At 33.0% G+C, this 18,207-nt stretch overlaps 2 protein-coding genes across 2 annotated transcripts; one reads left to right on the top strand and one right to left on the bottom strand.

Annotated features, from left to right (window-relative positions):
* Nucleotides 1–2,090: 2,090 nt before the first annotated feature.
* LOC111920634 (auxilin-like protein 1) lies at nucleotides 2,091–6,017 on the top strand. The gene is made up of 6 exons (XM_023916205.3): nucleotides 2,091–2,446; nucleotides 2,801–4,634; nucleotides 4,712–4,777; nucleotides 5,320–5,409; nucleotides 5,513–5,689; nucleotides 5,784–6,017. The coding sequence occupies exons 1-6, from the start codon at nucleotides 2,091–2,093 to the stop codon at nucleotides 5,817–5,819; spliced, it is 2,559 nt and encodes an 852-aa protein (XP_023771973.1). The 3' UTR covers nucleotides 5,820–6,017.
* On the bottom strand, nucleotides 5,932–9,454 carry LOC111920635 (glucose-1-phosphate adenylyltransferase large subunit 1). Its single transcript, XM_023916206.3, has 13 exons — nucleotides 8,725–9,454; nucleotides 8,527–8,649; nucleotides 8,255–8,428; nucleotides 8,047–8,139; nucleotides 7,862–7,945; nucleotides 7,729–7,784; nucleotides 7,500–7,593; nucleotides 7,217–7,402; nucleotides 7,012–7,092; nucleotides 6,839–6,925; nucleotides 6,651–6,755; nucleotides 6,397–6,503; nucleotides 5,932–6,295 (listed from the first exon to the last, which is right to left on the bottom strand). Exons 1-13 carry the CDS (start codon nucleotides 8,923–8,925, stop codon nucleotides 6,133–6,135), a joined length of 1,554 nt encoding a protein of 517 aa, XP_023771974.1. The 5' UTR covers nucleotides 8,926–9,454; the 3' UTR covers nucleotides 5,932–6,132.
* Between the last annotated feature and the right edge of the window lie 8,753 nt (nucleotides 9,455–18,207).

Genomic DNA, 18,207 nt, shown 5'->3' with positions numbered 1-18,207 from the left:
ATATGAGAGTTATAAATTTACAAATTCAATTTATATTTTTTTTAAGAGGTGGATTGGGGTTGTTTATTTAAAACAATTTATCTTTTTTGTCTTTAAAACAAAAATTAAAAAAGAAATATCTTAATTAGTTTATGCCGTAATTTTTTTGACAATATCTTCAGTAATAAATGAATGTTTTTTTTGCAACTTGTCATTTTTATATTAATTTGGATACATGTTATTTTTTGGTATTTTTGAATAATTTTTTTTCCATTTGTCATTTTCTTAGTTTTTTTTATCTTTTCTTAATTAACAATCAAATTTACACACCAATTAATAATTGCCTTAATTAAAAATAGCCAATAAATTACAATATTAGTACTTATATATTTTATTTAATATGTTTCCTTTTAAATTCAAATTTTAAATTTTAAATTTCAAATTTAAATAATTTTTTGTTTAAATCTTCATATATATTTTTTGTTTTACCAAACCCGTATAACATTCGGGTCTCACAACTAGTCTGTTAATAAAATTTGATTTGATAAATTTTTTATAAAAATAATGTATCGTCTAAAACTTATTTTTATAGTTTTTTGTAAGATAAAAATAAGATATTATAACGGCAATGCATTTTATTTTAATAAAAACACACTTAGAATTAAGAAAATAGATCCGATATCATTCTTATTATGTCTACATGATTGTAAAGAATTAAAGTAAATGATTTAATTTTTATTCATTTCTAAAATGACCATTAATTCTGAAAACAGGCATTTTGGACTTTTATTTATTTATTATTATTATTTTACCATATCTACACCACCAAACACTTACCAAGTTTCTTTGTATCTTCTTAAATCCAAAATTTTACTATCATAAGTTTTCACCTAAATGAACATTTTTATGGCCTTGTATAGTTTGTTTTTTTTATATATATCATTTTAAGTTTTTTGTTACTTTGGATATATTTTGTTTAGCTTTTTCCACAATATTTAATCTGGATTCCAAATTCCGCTTCGGAATCCAAATCTAAAAAGTATTTTTTTGCAAAAATATATTGATTTGATATAAGGTAATCCAAAACAAAATAAATTTAATCCATAATATAATTTTTCCAATATAATGATCACTTGGGTAAATGACAAAAAAAGTAAAGCAATTACAGTATTTTTCTAAAATTAAATGAAATTTTTTTGTGACTATCCTTATATTTTAAGAATTATTTATCAAATTAAAATACTACAATTTATTGCGGTAATAAAGCAACCCATTACAGAAAATACACCGACACAACTTGGAGATTTATGCTTCCAAGAAACAATAAAGAACATAGAATCCCTTTTACACCTTCCTCTTCATTTCATTTTCCTTAATATATATATATATATATATATATATATATATATATATATATATATATATATATATATATATATATATATATATATATATATATATATATATATAACCTATACTAACTTTTAAGTTAAAAATATTGATTATGATTAGCATGTTGCTAAAACTAAGAAAAGCCCGACCTAAATAATAGATAGGTAAGTGTTAAATTTAATATAATATTACATTATTAGAATTGGTCTCATACTTGCTGCAATGTAGACGATCATCTTATTATTATTTTAAATGATTCTTTAAAGTTTGTCTCCATATAAAAAATTAAAACAAAAGAACATCTAATTTAATTAATAAAAGTTATACAAATCTACAATATATTTATAGATAAGCATTATTATTATTATTATTAACAACGTTTAATATATTTCTATTTTTATTGTTAAGATTAAACAATTAAATGTTAAATTTGTTTTAACTTATAACCCTAATGTCTCCAATCAAATATAACAATAAAAAATACAAAATTATTATTGCTAAATAAAAAATATATTATTTTATTTTATATAAAATGATAAAGAAAACATACATGGTACTGTAATTTCCGGTTATGTCCCTCTGGTCTTCTTCCTTCTTCCTCCGATTTGTATTTTGTCTTGTCTCTGCAGCACTGCCTCTACAAACAACCACAAAACCTTACACTAATTCCAAAATAAAACAATCATACAAAAAACACTCGTTTTTAAAACCCTAGAGAAATGGAGTCTCTCTCACGTCCTTTTCTCCCCAGAAAACTTTCCAATGCAACTACCTTCTCACCCAGAAACTCCTACGACGGCGTTTTTTCCGGCCACCGCCACAACTACGCCGGAGCTTCACCTATTGACGTTCAAGACTACCGTGAGATTTTCGCTAACTCCTCAGCTGCTTCATCGATTCCTGTGCTTGATCTTTCGACTTTAAGAGAACCCTCTTCTGATGCTTTGAACTTGAATTTGCACTTGAACTTGAACTTCCGGAGTTCGGAGCCGGATTACTCTAAGATTTTCGGTGGCATTCGTGACGAAGATGTCGCTGTTTCTTATGAAGAACTATTTGCTCGCGACAAAGCCAGGTGATTTTTTATTCTTTGAAACGCGTTTGGTAAAATTTGTCTTTCTCGTTGTTCGATTGAAACCGAGGCGTCCTGATATTATTCTGAACGGCAGTTTTGGCGATGACAATGGTGCTTGATTTCTATAATGTTTGTAGTTTATGAAAAATTGAGACGTTTTTGGCTCTTATGTTTCGAATATACCGAAAAGAAAGTTAGAACTTGGGGCTTCTGTCGTTTCTCGGGTTCAAATTCTCCCTCTTTTGCAGCTGATAAATCCTGTTTCAGTAGTCGGTTTTATACTACTCAATACTCTTGAAATTGAGAATTTCGAAATCAAGTCATAACCTTTTTCTCCTTTAATGTTGGTTTTAGGGCTCCTTCATCAAAAACATCATCTTCACCAGATTCAGATAATTTGTCTCATCACTCTGCTGATGCCTTGAAGCAATTTAACATGTCATATAATAAGATCAGCCGAAAAAATAAAGATGGGTTAGATCATGGGACAAGACATGTCACACAATTACATGCCATACCTGGATTTACCCGTTTCATTGATGAAGCAATTCCTCCATTAATGGAAGCCAAGAAGCAGGATTCCGCAGCAGTTCATGTTAGTTTAGATTCCATTAAAAGAAGTAAACATCATCCCTCTACAGTATCATCACCTTCGTCTTCACCAAATAACATAGTTGATCATAAAGATTATCCAAAAAAATCAACAGCTATGAATTCCGAGTCATGTGAAAGTGATGCTTCTGAAAGTTATTTTGATGCAGAAGGTGATGCGAATTCAGCTGCTTCTGCTTCTGCAGCTGCTCTGAAGAAAGCAATAGAGAAGGCTCAAGAAAGTATACGGATTGCAAAAGAATCAGTTGGAAGAAAGAAGAAAGGGCTTCGAAGCTTTTCAAGTAAAAGCTTCAAAGATAGCTTGAAAGTTGAAGAACCAAAATGCAAAGATGAAGTGAGAGGGGTATTTGAAAGAAGCACTGCTTCTGTTACATCACATGTTGTGGGTAGAAACCGTAAATATGGTGATACAGTAGTTTTTCCAGATTTCATGGACAGTGAGAAACTTTCTGTTGCAAAAAGGGTTATTGATGAAATACATGGAAAATTTTCAGAATCAACTAAAGAATCTTCGATATTGAAAGATAACACCATTGTTTCAATTTCTACACAAGTTACACACGAAACAGTAGAAATTGATATTTCCAGAGAATCGAACGACTTAACTGTGTCTTTAAAGGTTGAAGAAGATGAGAAGAAAGTACCCCTAGAATCAGTTTTATCAGATAATGAGAAACAAGAAGAGGTTCTTGAACAAGAACACCTCAAGAATGCAGAGAAAAGTGATGATGAAGCAAGTGATAACATACAAGAAAGTAAAGAGAGTGAAGGAATCTGTCATAACAAGTTACAAAAAGACGATTTCGAGAAGAAACATGAAGATAACCACATAGGTGATCAAAAGGTGGAAACTTTGGAACTTGATCATAACGTTATCGAAGAAATGGAAACACACAAGTATTCCAAAGTTGATATGAACGATAACAATGAGGAAACAACTCAAGAGGTTGATGATGATGATACAGAAGCAATGAAGGAAACAGCAGATGAAGTTATTGAAAAGACTTCAATAGATCAAACTTCCTCTGATGACTATGAAGATGAATACGAAGTGAAATCCGACGAAACTAATGGATCCGAAGAGAACGATGTTGAATCCGAATCATCATCTTCAAGAGAAGAAGAAGAAGAAGAAGAAGAAAGTCAAACTAACATCCAACTTCCCCACAATGAAAACCCTAAAATCGAAACCACAAAGGAGACGATTGATGAGGTGGCAGCTAGAGAAAGGGAGAGGGAGAAAGACAGATTAGCTGTCGACAGAGCAATTCGCGAAGCGCGTGAGCGGGCTCGTGAAAGAGCCGAACGAGCTGCTGTTGAAAAAGCCACCGAAGAAATAAGACAACGAATGAGGGCTGACGCCCAACAAAAAGCTGCAAAAGCTTCTGCGCAGTCGAAGCTGAGAGCTGAGCGAGCCGCAGTCGAGAGAGCCACGTCAGAGGCTCGACAACGAGCTTTAGAGAAGGCAATGACTAAAAAGCCCTTGCAGGATTCTTCTAATGGAACAACAACTTCTGAATCGGCTTTAAGAAATAAAGCCAAATTGGAAAAGGACAATCGAATCATGGAAAGAGCGGTATGTGTAATGTGTGTTGATTTAATTTCTTCCATGATTGAATCTAACGATTTTAATGGTGGGTTTGTGTTTTTTAGGCTAAAGCGCTTGCAGAAAAAGAGAAACGGGATTTGCTTGCTCAAAAGGAAGAAGCAGAGAGAAATGTAATTATCCTGATTTAAAAATAAGGAAAATGACACAAATGCCCTACGAACTTTCTAAGGTTTACCCGTTGAGTATCTAAAGTTTTTGTCGGGCTTTATGAGTCCCTAAATTAGGATATGACCTGTTCTTTTAGTCCATGTCAACCTGTAATAACCGGTTCAGTGACCTTTTAGACAAAAAAAACTCATTTTGTGCCTCTGTAAAGCAAAAAAAAAAAAAAATTCGGTGATCAATTCGTAAAAAAAAACTCTCTTTTTCTTCTAAAGTTGATTCATACTCAATTCATATTGATCCCCGAACTTATTTTTTTTGGCTTTATAGAGGCACAAAGTGAGTTTTTTGGTTTAAAAGGTCACTGAACCGGCTATTACAGGTTGACAGGGACTAAAAGAGCAGGTCATATCCTTGTTTAGGGACCCATAAAGTCCGAGAAAAACTTTAGGGACTCAATGGGTAAACCCTAAAAAGTTCGTAGGGCATTTATGTTAAAACGATTTGTTTTAATTTCTATAACAAATTAACAAAACATGTTGTATTTCAGAGATTAGCGGAGAATCTTGATGCTGATATCAAGAGGTGGTCAAATGGGAAAGAAGGGAACTTGCGTGCATTGCTTTCAACACTACAATATGTACGTAAAAAAAAAGTATTAAATGAGAAATAGCTAGAAAGTATTTTAAATATATAAATATATTTTTTTTGTTAAACTAATTAAATTGTTGGAGTTGTCACAGATTCTTGGAGGTGAAAGTGGTTGGCAACCGATTCCATTGACAGAGATTATAGGGAGGAGCGCTGTAAAGAAAGCTTACAGAAAAGCAACTCTTTGTGTTCATCCTGACAAGTTGCAACAACGAGGGGCAAGCATTCAACATAAGTATATATGCGAAAAGGTTTTTGATCTTTTAAAGGTATTCAATTTCTTCACTTGTTATATCAATGTACTATATTGAGTGAGCTTCTGTTCTTCGGATGATTTATAATAATTTTTGTGTATGTTGAAAGGCGGCTTGGAATAAATTCAACTCCGAAGAAAGATAGCAGCTTCTTATCGTTTGGAAGAAAGTCATGGTGTTTGGTTTTGGGGGTGATTATTTATTTATTCAAGAGATGTATTATTTTCTTTATTGATGTTGTGATTTACAAAATGGAAAAGAGAAAAGAGTTTAGTGGTTTCGGGTATATGATTTCTCATATGTCAGAGCACATGTGAGAAGTCATTATACCTGGAATTTGACATTGAATGGTGTATTATGTGTCTTCGTTTGAGGTAAGTTAACAAAGTTCACATGTCTTTTCCATACCTAAGAAACTAAAAATGTCAAAGAACAGATTCTAATTCTAATTCCTTTTACTACACGATGGTTCCATCTTTAATGGTTGCATTCTTGAGGATGACAGTTATCCCCGATCTTATGTAAAAACCTTCATCCGATCTGTCTGCTTCGTCCACATTATCTTTGTTTGCAATCACCACATCTTTTCCAATCTTGGCGTTCTTATCGATTATGCAATTCCTATTTAACCAATATTACAAAAAAAACAAAGCAAGATGATCACAATCTAAAAACAAACATGTTTAAACATGTTTATATTTGTGGGAAAGGACAAGACTCACGTGATTTTCGTGTTCTGTCCCACACCGATTGGAACTCTCCCACTTGCTATAAAAGCCGCAACTTCTGCATCCGTTTGGTAATAGTCCGCACCCATCATCATCGTATCCTAACAAGGGCAAATATGTCATTTAACTATGTCAAAAAGCCAACAAGATTCACATTTTCATGTCTCAACAGTAACGGGTGATAGTCTCAGTCCAATGCATGACAAACACAGTACAAGACTTGTACTGTTTGTTATGTTAATGTTCACCTTAAGCTCGACGCCTTGGTCTAGACGTGACCGCACCCCAACAACCGAATGTTGAACGCTACAATCGCGCAAAAAACACCCGTGGGAGATTATCGCATCAACAATCTATAAAAAAAGAACCAAGATTTTTTTTTAAAGAAACGGAATAATATATTAAACATGAGACATTATAAAGTGAGCATATATACCCTGCATCTTTCGACTTTAGTAGGAGGCAAGAATCTTGGTGATGTGAAGAAAGGAGTCTTGGGATCATTGAAATCAAACTTTGGAGGCTGCCCACATTGGAAAAAACAAATTTTTAGTCCATAAAAAGAATTACAAAACCTTTTGTGTTGTGTAAATATGGTTGGTAGGACACCTGTTCGGTTAGGGCTAGGTTTGCATCGAAAAAAGACTTTATAGTACCGATGTCCTCCCAATAATCTTTGAATAGATACGCCTAAAAATGCAACAAAGATACTAAATTAGCGTTCAAGATTTAAACATGATATGAATCAGACTTTGTTTAACAAGACCGAGACTGATATCAATGAGACAAAAAAATTGCAGACAGCGAGTCATACTTGGACATTGTGCTCTGCAACCGCACTAGGAATAATTTCGGACCCAAAGTCATTGCATGAAGGGTACTTCCATCTCAAAAGTTTTAGAAGGACATCGGTTCGAAAGACATAAACCCCCATTGATGCAATGTAAGGGTTTTTCAAGGCCTCGTGCTCGGATAACCCTAGAAGAGTGGTGTCCACTTGCTGAAAAAAATGAAACACAACATGTTAATTGTATTACACAAAACATAATTTATATATAACCTTAACAAAATTAAAAAAAAAATGTACACTTATTCACCATTGATTTTAGCAAGTTGCCCTTCGGCTTCTCAGCAAAATGGACTATTCGTCCTGTCTTGTCAATCTTCATTAATCCATAGTCAGATGCTCGGCTACAAAGCAAAACAAGAGAACTAAGACATGATAAATGACCTAAAATGGAAAAGCATTATTTTCCAGACTTTCTTTGTTAAGTCGTTCTTTTTGTATTAAGTAACAAAAACTTGTAAGTTTTCGTCACCACATACCTATGGTCCATGGGAATGCAAGAAACAGTTATATCAGCATTTGTGTCAACATGTTTCTACAAAAACATTTTCCAACAATCAATATTTGATAATCAAAAAGTAAATATAAAATATATATATCGACAAGAAACACCTGAACAAAGTCCATATAGTCCATTCGGTATAAATGGTCACCCGATAATATCAATATGTTCTCAACATTCTTGTTTTTAGCATCCTACAATAAACCATATGAAATGAAACCCAATTAACTAAACAATTTCCATAAACTTATCATAAAAAAACTTCAAAAAAAAAAAATCATGATTAAGTTGTCACCTCAAACACCCATATAAATTGGCGAACAGCATCTGCTGTTCCTTGAAACCATTTCTTTCCTGCTTCCCCTGGTGTTTGAGTAGCAGCAAGAACCTAAAACCAAGAAAAAAAAAAAAAGGATCGAAATTATTAGTGTTTTCATTTCTCAAGAAAATTATAAAGAACAAGAGTTTAATAACTCGAAATTTGCAAAATAAAAACGTCATACTTCCACAAATCCATCTCCAAAACTCATTCCATTTCCAAAGTTATAAGTTCGAGCTAAATGACGATTGAGTGAAAACGAATTAAACTGTGTCAAGATGAAGATCTTTCGTATCCCACTATTAATGCAATTACTCATTGGAACATCGATAAGTCTGTAACATCCACCAATTGGAACCTGTATAATTAAATAATCAGAGTTGATTAACAGAATTAACAGGTTAATTATAACAATAATCAGTTTCCAAATATGAATTTAGCAGGATTCGAACTTACAGCTGGTTTAGCTCTTTTGCTAGTAAGAGGAAAGAGTCGAGTTCCAGCACCACCACCCAAGATAATGGAGGCCACTGATTTAGGGTCTACTTTTCGTTCATCAAAGAATGGTGTCTCGAATTTCTGAAAAAATTAAAAATTTACGAACACCCAACTCGAAAAACTTAACGAAGATCAATAAAATTCATGTAAACTTACCAGCATCTCCTCATCAACTGGTGATTCAAGAACAGATTGAGTGACCCCAAGTTTCTTGATTTTTCGGGTTTGAGTTCTTGAACTTTTACAGAAATGAGTTGCAAAAGGTTTGATCTTGTTTCCCCAGAACCCATTTTCGATTCCATCGAGACCTTTTCGAACATGCAGATTAGGCTTGAAATTAGCACAACAAGAATCCATCTTTTTATCACTCTTTTTTATAAAAGATCAAAAAATGGCTAAAACCCAAGATTCGAAATCAAGATTTTGGATTTTATGGCCAGATAAAGAGTTATTTCACAGCACAGAAAGCTACTTTTTCTGTTGAAGATCTCAATGTAGTAAGGAACTAAAGAAATGGCATTTGACTGAAATCGTAAGCAAAGTCTACACATTAATTGAATATTCTATATTTCTGTGTTCAAATGACTGATACATGAAAACCCCTGATGAGGAAACGTGTTCATAACGAAGATTAATCAAATTATGTTATTATTTTCTAAACAAACCCTCTGTTTTCCGAGGTATAAGAGGAAGAAAGAACAAAGTCTTGAGAAAGATTCGATCTTCAGAGAATTCTTGATGCAATTAAAAAAGGGTTTGGATCTGATTAAGAAGAAAAGAGCAGAATGAATAGTAAGAAAATGTGAAGGTTGGCCAAGGTGCGTGTGGAGGGAGGGTTTGAAAGAGTAAGAGTGAGAACGGAAAATCCTCTCGTGAAAGGTTTCAGACTTTCTACCATTCCACGTGTAGAAATCTGTGATTCATGTCCAGATTAATTGGATGTATTACAAAGGTGGTCCCTCTACTATGCGTTTATAGTCACCTACCCCCTTTTAAGATGGTTATTTATGTTCAAATAAGTCGAATTCACTAAACGGGTGATGAGTCAAAATGACAAAATATAACAAAGAGAGATGGAATTGCGGGTATGACTTTGAGAAATGATTGATTAGAGTTGTTACATTGGTTAACATTAATGATTAGAATAGAGAAAAAAAGAGTGAGTTGTTTTAATAAAAGTCGATTCTGTTTTTGATTGTAAAAAAATTAATCTATATCGATATTCATATGTGGACAACAAATGATGTCGTACACAACCGACACATGAATAATGTAATATGTTGAAAAATGTGTTAGCTATTATAATGGTAAAGGGTACAAAATATTTATGGGACGACAACCCCATTATGTTAGGTTTAATTGTTATTATTATTAGATTATTGTCACGGTAGTCTAACAATGTTTAGTATATTGGTTTAAATGGCCCATCATGATTTTTTTTTTCAATATTACGAACTTATATTTTTAGGTTTTAAAAGGTCATTATAGGAAATTTACAAGGTCACCGGGTGACCCCCATCCTAATCATCAATCCATTATATATTCTTCTCTCAGTCGATGATGCCATCGACGTTCAAGCACCCACCTCCGGTCAAGATTTCTATAAATCGAAGCTTTCAAAACCCATGTTTGTTCATCGAAACCCATACCACCGAGTCCACCATCGCTATTATCCACCATCTCTAGTCTTTAATCACCGATCATCCTTCACCAATCATCACCATGTCGATGTTGTTGTTAGGGTAAAATCGCCCCCCCCCCCCCCCCCCCTTTCCTTCGCTAACCATCACCATCTTCGTCTTCAAGGGTTCACCAACCATCATGATGAGTAACTTTGTCTGTTAGAACTGAACTCATTTATAAAATCGAAATGTTTACTTGAAATTGGTATCTAAAATCAATTTTCTAAGTCGAAATGTTTCTTGAAATCGATTTCTAGAATCAACATGTTTGTTTGAAATTAGCATATGAAATTGATTTTCTAAATCGAAATGTTTGCTTGAAATCAGTTTCTAAAATCGTTTTTCTAAGATCTTTGCTTGAAATCAATTTGAAAATCAAATTGTTTTCTTGAAATCGGTTTCTAAAATCCTAAAGTACTTTTTTCTTCCGGAGGAACCGGATGTCGGTGAAGGCGATGAAGATGACCAAGGTACCACCTGATTAACATCTCTAATCTCCTTATCGTCAAAATATGTTTCATGTTCGTCTTCGTCATAATCATTGTCAAGACACATATCTCGTGAAGTTGAAGATGATTGACAAAAATCCATCGATTTATGTGTTCCCAAATAAGGGGTAATGATGTTTTGATTTTTGGAGGTTGTGAATCAATGGTGGTTTTTTCTGCTATCAGATACCACACCAATACACACCTGGTAACCCATACAAACACACACCACCAACTTCATCATATTTCCTGCCACCATCACACCGGAAAATCCAGTCACCACCACCACCCCTTCTCTCTGTTTACACCAACCACCATATTAGGAAATCTCACCTACACTTTCCAGGATTTTGGTTTTGGAATTACAACATAGGAGAAGTACATGGTGTTAATGACGAAGAAGAAGCTACATTGTTACTATTCGCAAGCCCTCACGTCCCGATGTAAACTGAAAGATTAGTTCTATCTTTGTGGCAATTAGGTTTTGGCTTACGTGGCAACGATGAGTCGACTCATCACTGAGTCATTGTTGACTCACCTGCCTAGTTGACAGTTGACAAGGCAGTGTAATCTTCAAAAATGGGTAAAGGTACCAAATTAAGCGGTAAAACACAAGTTCGTACCCTTCAAAGGCAAATATATATATATATATATATATATATATATATATATATATATATATATATATATATATATATATATATATATATATATGAGAGACCATTTAAACCAACGTACTAAACATTGTTAGGCTATAGTGACAATAACGCTTATTATAATCATCTTAAAGAGATTGAATGTATGTTATGTATTTATTATCAATAAAACTCAAAATATATTAATAACATGTTATTTTTTTAATTAATTTATATTTCAATATAATTATAACACCCGACTTCTTGGGTAAGTTAAAATGTTATTTAAATAGAAAATAAATTAAAATTTTATTAGTTAATACTAATTTCATAACCTTAACTAATTATATGTGATTATTTAGTCAAAACCAAGAGAACAAGGAGTTGACTTACCTTGTTGAAGGAAACTAAGATATGACTTTGATTTAACTTTAACTATTTAACTAATGTCATAATATAATCAATTTAGGGTAATGACAATGTCATGATAATGTGGGTTTACATGCATATTAGATTGACTACCTGTCATGTGGTTTATATGTAATGGGCATATGTTTCGAGCATGATGAGTCCATATATGAGACCGACTAAGATGAATTTGGTTGGGAACTAGAAGTATTGCATCGTTATAATTATTCATTAACCTTAAAGTTTTGATGATATTTGTAATGCCTTTCTTTAAATGTTTTTCGCCAAATGAGTATTATTTAATGTATTTGTGAGATTGTACACCCTTTAGGGATTTGACCATGGGGGGTTTAGAGGGAGGGCAAAGTGGGCAGCTGTACATAACCCAATTTTTTTCATTATATATTTTTATTTAAAAATAAAAAATTATAATAAAGATAAGGGCCATTTTTTTTGTTTGTCGTCCTGGGCCTTTAAGAATATTTCATTTTTCAGGACCGGTCCTGAATTTTACTTTGGGTTTTAATTGTCGACTTACCTAATTCCCTTAGGAAGTTGAACTTATTAATGTTCACTAAACTTTTCAAGCCTAATATTTATATTTTGACATACATTCAAATTAGATGACTAAAATAATAGAATGTTAGAAAATGATGGACTTTAAGAAGATATTTTGAATTTGTAATAGTAGCTTACTTATCTTATGCTCTTAGAAAGATTGTTATAAGTTTGCATTTTGATTAACTACTTGAACTACCAAGCCCTTTATTTTGCTCTTTACATTTGCTCAATGTTTAAAAAAATAATTCATTTAAAATTACTACTGAACATTTCTATATTTTTTAAATTAAAACTATAACCAAAATAAACATAAATGTTTTTCTGTTTCTTTATATCCATAAAATAATAAAAATAAAAGAGTAAATTACACAAATGGTCCCTATGGTTTGGGTAATTTGCATGTTTGGTGTCTAACTTATTTTTTAACTCGAAAGGTCCCTATTATTTGCATTTGTTACACGCTTGGTCCCTATAATTTGTTTTTGTTACGTGCTTGGTCCCTGTTTTACATAAAAAGATTATTATTTAAATAAGAAAAATGGGTGGAGCAGGTAAGGTAAGGTGAGGGAGGTAGCATTGGGGGTGTGTTTATTTGAATAAATTAACAAATCAAAGGCAAAATAGTCTTTTTAGTTAAGACATGGACCAAATACGTAACAAAACAAACAATAGGGACATTCCGAGTTAAAAAAATAAGTTAGAGACCAAACATGCAAATTACACTAAACCATAGGGATCATTCGCATAATTTACTCAAAATAAAAGATTTTCATACTTTAAAAAGAGTTGTTGGGTTGAGTTTGATCCTAACTCGATAATTAGTTTTCACCTTAGATAGCTTATAAAAAAACTAGTTTTTAGTTTATAAGATAGCTTATCGCTATCTAAAATAGATGATCAAAAATCTAGTGTATAGTTATGATAAATTACTTGTATGGTCTTACACAACATTAAGGTCTGATTTGGCAGTATTAAATTGTCTTATTATAATATAGCGTTTGGTAAGACTACAAAAGAACTTATAAGCTAGCATGAAATATATTATTAATAAACTAAGCGGATAAGCTAAGAAAAATAGAACCTAAATTGCAATAAAGTAAAAGAAAAAAAGTTATATATACACATCAAACAAGTTTTAATACTATATTTACACACTTATAAGATTATAAAGATTCACACTTTATATATATATATATATATATATATATATATATATATATATATATATATATATATATATATATATATATATATATATATAGGGCTATGTTATTTTGTTTTTTACATTTATTGTATGTTAGAATGCACCAATAGAAATTTAGTAAATTAAATAATTATTTAATTAAATAAATATAGATATTAAATGATTTCCATAATTATATGTATATTAAATGATATCCATAATTATAATTCTCTTTTTATGGAAACTAATTAAATTCGTCATTAATGTCAGCAATAACATTCTTTCGGAATGAATTTGCATCTAGGTTTTTATATATGAGTTCGTATTTTGTTTCATGACTCACTCACTTAAAATACAATAAAGTTGCATAGAATAGACAAAACTGCACAAATGGTCCTTGTGGTTAGCTCAAAATTGCCACTTTGGTCCAAAAAAGTTTGGACTAGCACCACAGGTCCAAACTTTTTATTTTATTGTGAGTTTGGTCCAGTTTCCTTTGAATTTTTTTTATAATGACGATTTTACCCTCTGTATTTTATATTTTTAATTTTTATTTTACTTTAACACTTTTTTAATTTAAGAAAAAAACAAATAGAAACCAGACCCCACCCTCACTCCCTTTCCTACACTCCTTTCCTCTCTCTCTCTCTCTCATCTCTCATCTCTCATCTCTCTCTCTCTCTCTCACGTAACATAACCACCAGAAATCTGAACACAATCGTCGAAAAAATTAAACGTCGTCACCACCACGGGAAAAGATGAAAGCTGCTACCACCACCGGAAAAGATGGATGCCACCACCAAAAAGCATCGATTTCCGTCGAAGACAAACAAACTCTCAATTTTCTGGTGATCTATAAACATTCCCCTGCTTCAGATCTAGATCGTCATCGTTGTCTTCGGTTTTTAGAAAACGATCTAGAATGTTTTTGTCGATCTGGAACGTTGCTGCCACCATTCATCTTCTCCGGTCGTCATCAGATATGTTCGAGAAAGAGCTTGGTTGTTCTTCAGTGGATGAATGTACTTTTCAAACTTTGTATTCAACCTCCAAATTCATCATGTTCTACTACGGGTGACCTGAAAAACCCTAATGAGAAATTGGTCTATCAGGAAGTACAGATTCGACAAAAGATTGAGATTAAGGGTGTTGTAGATTTGGGAATTGATGATGAAGATGATTTTGTTTGAGTAAAACATGGTGGAAATCGGAGGTAAAGGAAGGTGGTTTTTTTTCCTTTCACTTCTAAAATTCATTTTGCTTAATTGGAGAATGGTGGTGATTCCCGACGGTGACCCTAGGGTTTGATGTGGTTCCGGCAACCTCGAGCTTCACGACGGCTAGGGTGCCTTCTTCAGATCAAATTTCACTTATTCATATCAGATTCCACTTCAAGAAATATGTGTTTCATTATTTCCACCAAAAATTCAAAAATCATACTTTTAGTGAGAGAAAGCTTCAAAAAATATGAGAGAAAACAAAGAAGTAGATGTCACACAAGGAAATATATGTGAGTTTTTTTGTTTATTTTTTAGTTGCAGGTGTATAAGGAAAGTATGTGTGATTTTTTTTGAGCTGTAGGTACACAAAGGAAGAAGATGATGCGGGGGGGGGGGGGGGGGGGGGGGGGGTGGAAGAGAGAGAGAGAGAGAGAGAGAGAGAGAGAGAGAGAGAAGGGTAATTTGTTTTTCTTTTAAGCATATAAAAATATTTATATAAATAAATAAAAATGAAAAATAAAAAAATAAGGGCAAAATCATCATTGTAAAAAAGTTTAAAAGAAATTGGACCAAATTCACAACAAAATGAAAAGTTTGGACCTGTGGTGCTAGTCCAAACTTTTTTGGACCAAAGTGGCAATTTTGAGCTAACCACATGGACCATTTGTGCAGTTTTGTCCATAGAATATGAAGAACGAGAGTGTATTCTACTAGAATACACTCTCATTCTGCTGGATTACACTTTCATTCTTCTAGATATGAATTCATTCTGAAAGAATATTATTGTTGACATTAATAACGAATTTAATTAGTTTCCATAAAAACGAGTTATAAGTATGGATAACATTTAATATACATATAATTAATACTAAATTCCTATTGGTGCATTCTAGCACACAATATATATGGAAAACATTTGAACTTACCTCTCTCTCTCTCTATATATATATATATATATGTGTGTGTGTGTGTGTGTGTGTGTGATGGATTTTGATACAATAAGCTAATTTTTCATAAAACAACAATGGAAACTTTAAAAATAACAAGTTTATTTTTGAGTTTATAACAAAACCAAACCATCTAAGATCCATTTATAGAGTTTAGAATGATATTAAAAACAACCATAGAGTGTTTTAAAATGAATATATATATATATATATATATATATATATATATATATATATATATATATATATATATATATATATATATAAAGTACACGTTGTACCAATCTCGAAAATATAAATTTTGTAATGTGTGACGTTAAAAGTTATGAATAAAATGGTTGACTTTTAGCTAAAATCACCAAAAGGAAAATCGTAGTACTCTTTAATAAAAGAATTTTGAGAAAAAGAATATCAAAAACGAAGTCCGTACGAGAGAGTTATGATTTTTGCAAAATTATTTAATCTTATAAACATAGGTACGAAAAATAAAGTCAGAAATAGCTGATAGAGTCTAAATTAAAGTTGTAGATATCGTTGAGGGCTTTCCAGAGATATAAAGAACGTAGAAAACAGAGTCCGTATGAAGATGTTATGGAATTTACAAAATCTGCAATTTGCACCCCGCGTAGTGCGCGATGCGTGATTCTAAAAGGTGAAAACGCAGACCACAGAGAGGCCGACACATGACACAAAGTGGTTGGGAAGACATAGCCTTAAAATGTGTGACGTGCACCCCTTTTGCATGCCGTGCACCCAAAAAACGACTATAAATTGGAGGCCAAGCCTCATTCCTTTCCCACACCTCCCAAGATCTTCTTTCTCGAGTTGCTTTTGATTTTAACTCGTTTTCCATTAGTTTTAGTCTTCGAAGAAGCCCTACGACCCCTGAAGTAGTAGTAGTAGCTAGCGAGTAGAAGCTCTGCCAGTGCAATTTCTTACCTTTTGTCAGCAAGAACTTCTGTAAGTTAAGATACACTCTAGTCTTTTTAATGTAACTTATATTTATAGTCATAAGTCGCTATTCTGAACCTATAAATAAGATTTATTAGTAATACCATGTCATTATACTGATCGATCCACTTACGGGAGAGGTGTCTAGAATGGTCACGTTAGCTTGGTTGTTGGATTTCAGAAAATTTATTATGCTGAAATGGTCCTGCCTCCCAACTATCATGTCGAACAGATCCTTACTTGATAGATCTTGATGTAGACATTGGAATTAGTGAGGAATCTAGACTATAATTATTATGGTCATTAGGATTACGAAACTTGACTAAGGCTTAGAACTCTATGTGTCTAGGTCTTTCCAAAGTACGAAGCGAGGCTCTGTCGAAATCGTTAGTTAACGACTTTATCAAGTGAGTGCATAGTTACTTTCAAACTTACACATAGATACAAGTATTCTAATTTCTTAAATGCTATGTGCGCTATTTTTGCTGTGTTTAAATATATTTGTACAATATGATATGATTGTTACTTGATCTAATCATATACTTAATAATATAATTGGGTAGTAAAGGGTTGTGCATAATAATAAATGAGAGGTTGCACTAGGGTTGTGTAAGTTAGAGGTTATGATAGGTTAAGTGAGAGTTGTGCAAATTAGTAAGCTTTGACCTTTCGTGCCTATCCAAAGTATTATTACACTACCGTGTCTAGCCAAATACTATTGTACTGCCGTGCATGGCTAAGTACTATTGTATTGTCGTGTTGCCTATCCAAGTACTTTTGTACTGTTGTTCTTATCCAAGTACTATTGTATTGTCATGCTTATCCAAGTACTTTTGTACTGTCATGCTTACCCAAAATGTTATCATACTACCAATAGAGATCCTTTAGGAAAGATCTCTCGAGATCACCATACTAGGATTAGAAAGTGAGGATAACAGGAATGGGGTAATGGGGTTATTTGAATGCTGAAGAATATATAATTAAAGATTATAATATTTTGGCTTGAAAACCCTATGTATCTCACCAGGCTTGAATGAATCACTTACCCAGCCAAGGAGGATGTAAATTGGATGCTTGTCACCGTCAAGCTAGCTGTACGAGTCATTTCCTCGACTAACCAACATCTCTGCTTGCTCAAGAGCGAAACAATCTAGTAGAAAGCTGGGCAGGTAGTGGTCAATGGGCAAGTAATCGGGGGCAGTGAAGTCTAGGCCGACGACTTGACCTATGATGGTAATAAGCCCCCGATATGGATTTCTCCGATGGTGCGCTGACGAACGACCTTGCATTTATCGAGGAAAAATGTGGAGAAATCAAGTTTTTCCCCATGTCTAATGCAGGATAGGAAGAAGAGCTTGCATCTATTTATTTGACCGGGTTCAAGGCGACCAAAAATGCTGGTGGTGAGGACGCGGTGTGCAATGCGTCAACAAGGATGAACTATTTGTTTGGCCCTCTGGCGGCTCGGATTGAACATGTCGAGACCAGTTATTTGCGCCCAAAACTTCACGTTGGGGCAACGCAGGAAGCTGACATACTCTTAAGAATGGATGGTTATGGCATT

Source organism: Lactuca sativa, chromosome 5, assembly GCF_002870075.4.
Source record: "Lactuca sativa cultivar Salinas chromosome 5, Lsat_Salinas_v11, whole genome shotgun sequence".
Lineage (NCBI taxonomy): Eukaryota > Viridiplantae > Streptophyta > Magnoliopsida > Asterales > Asteraceae > Lactuca > Lactuca sativa.
This window is presented reverse-complemented; position numbering and strand designations above follow the sequence as displayed.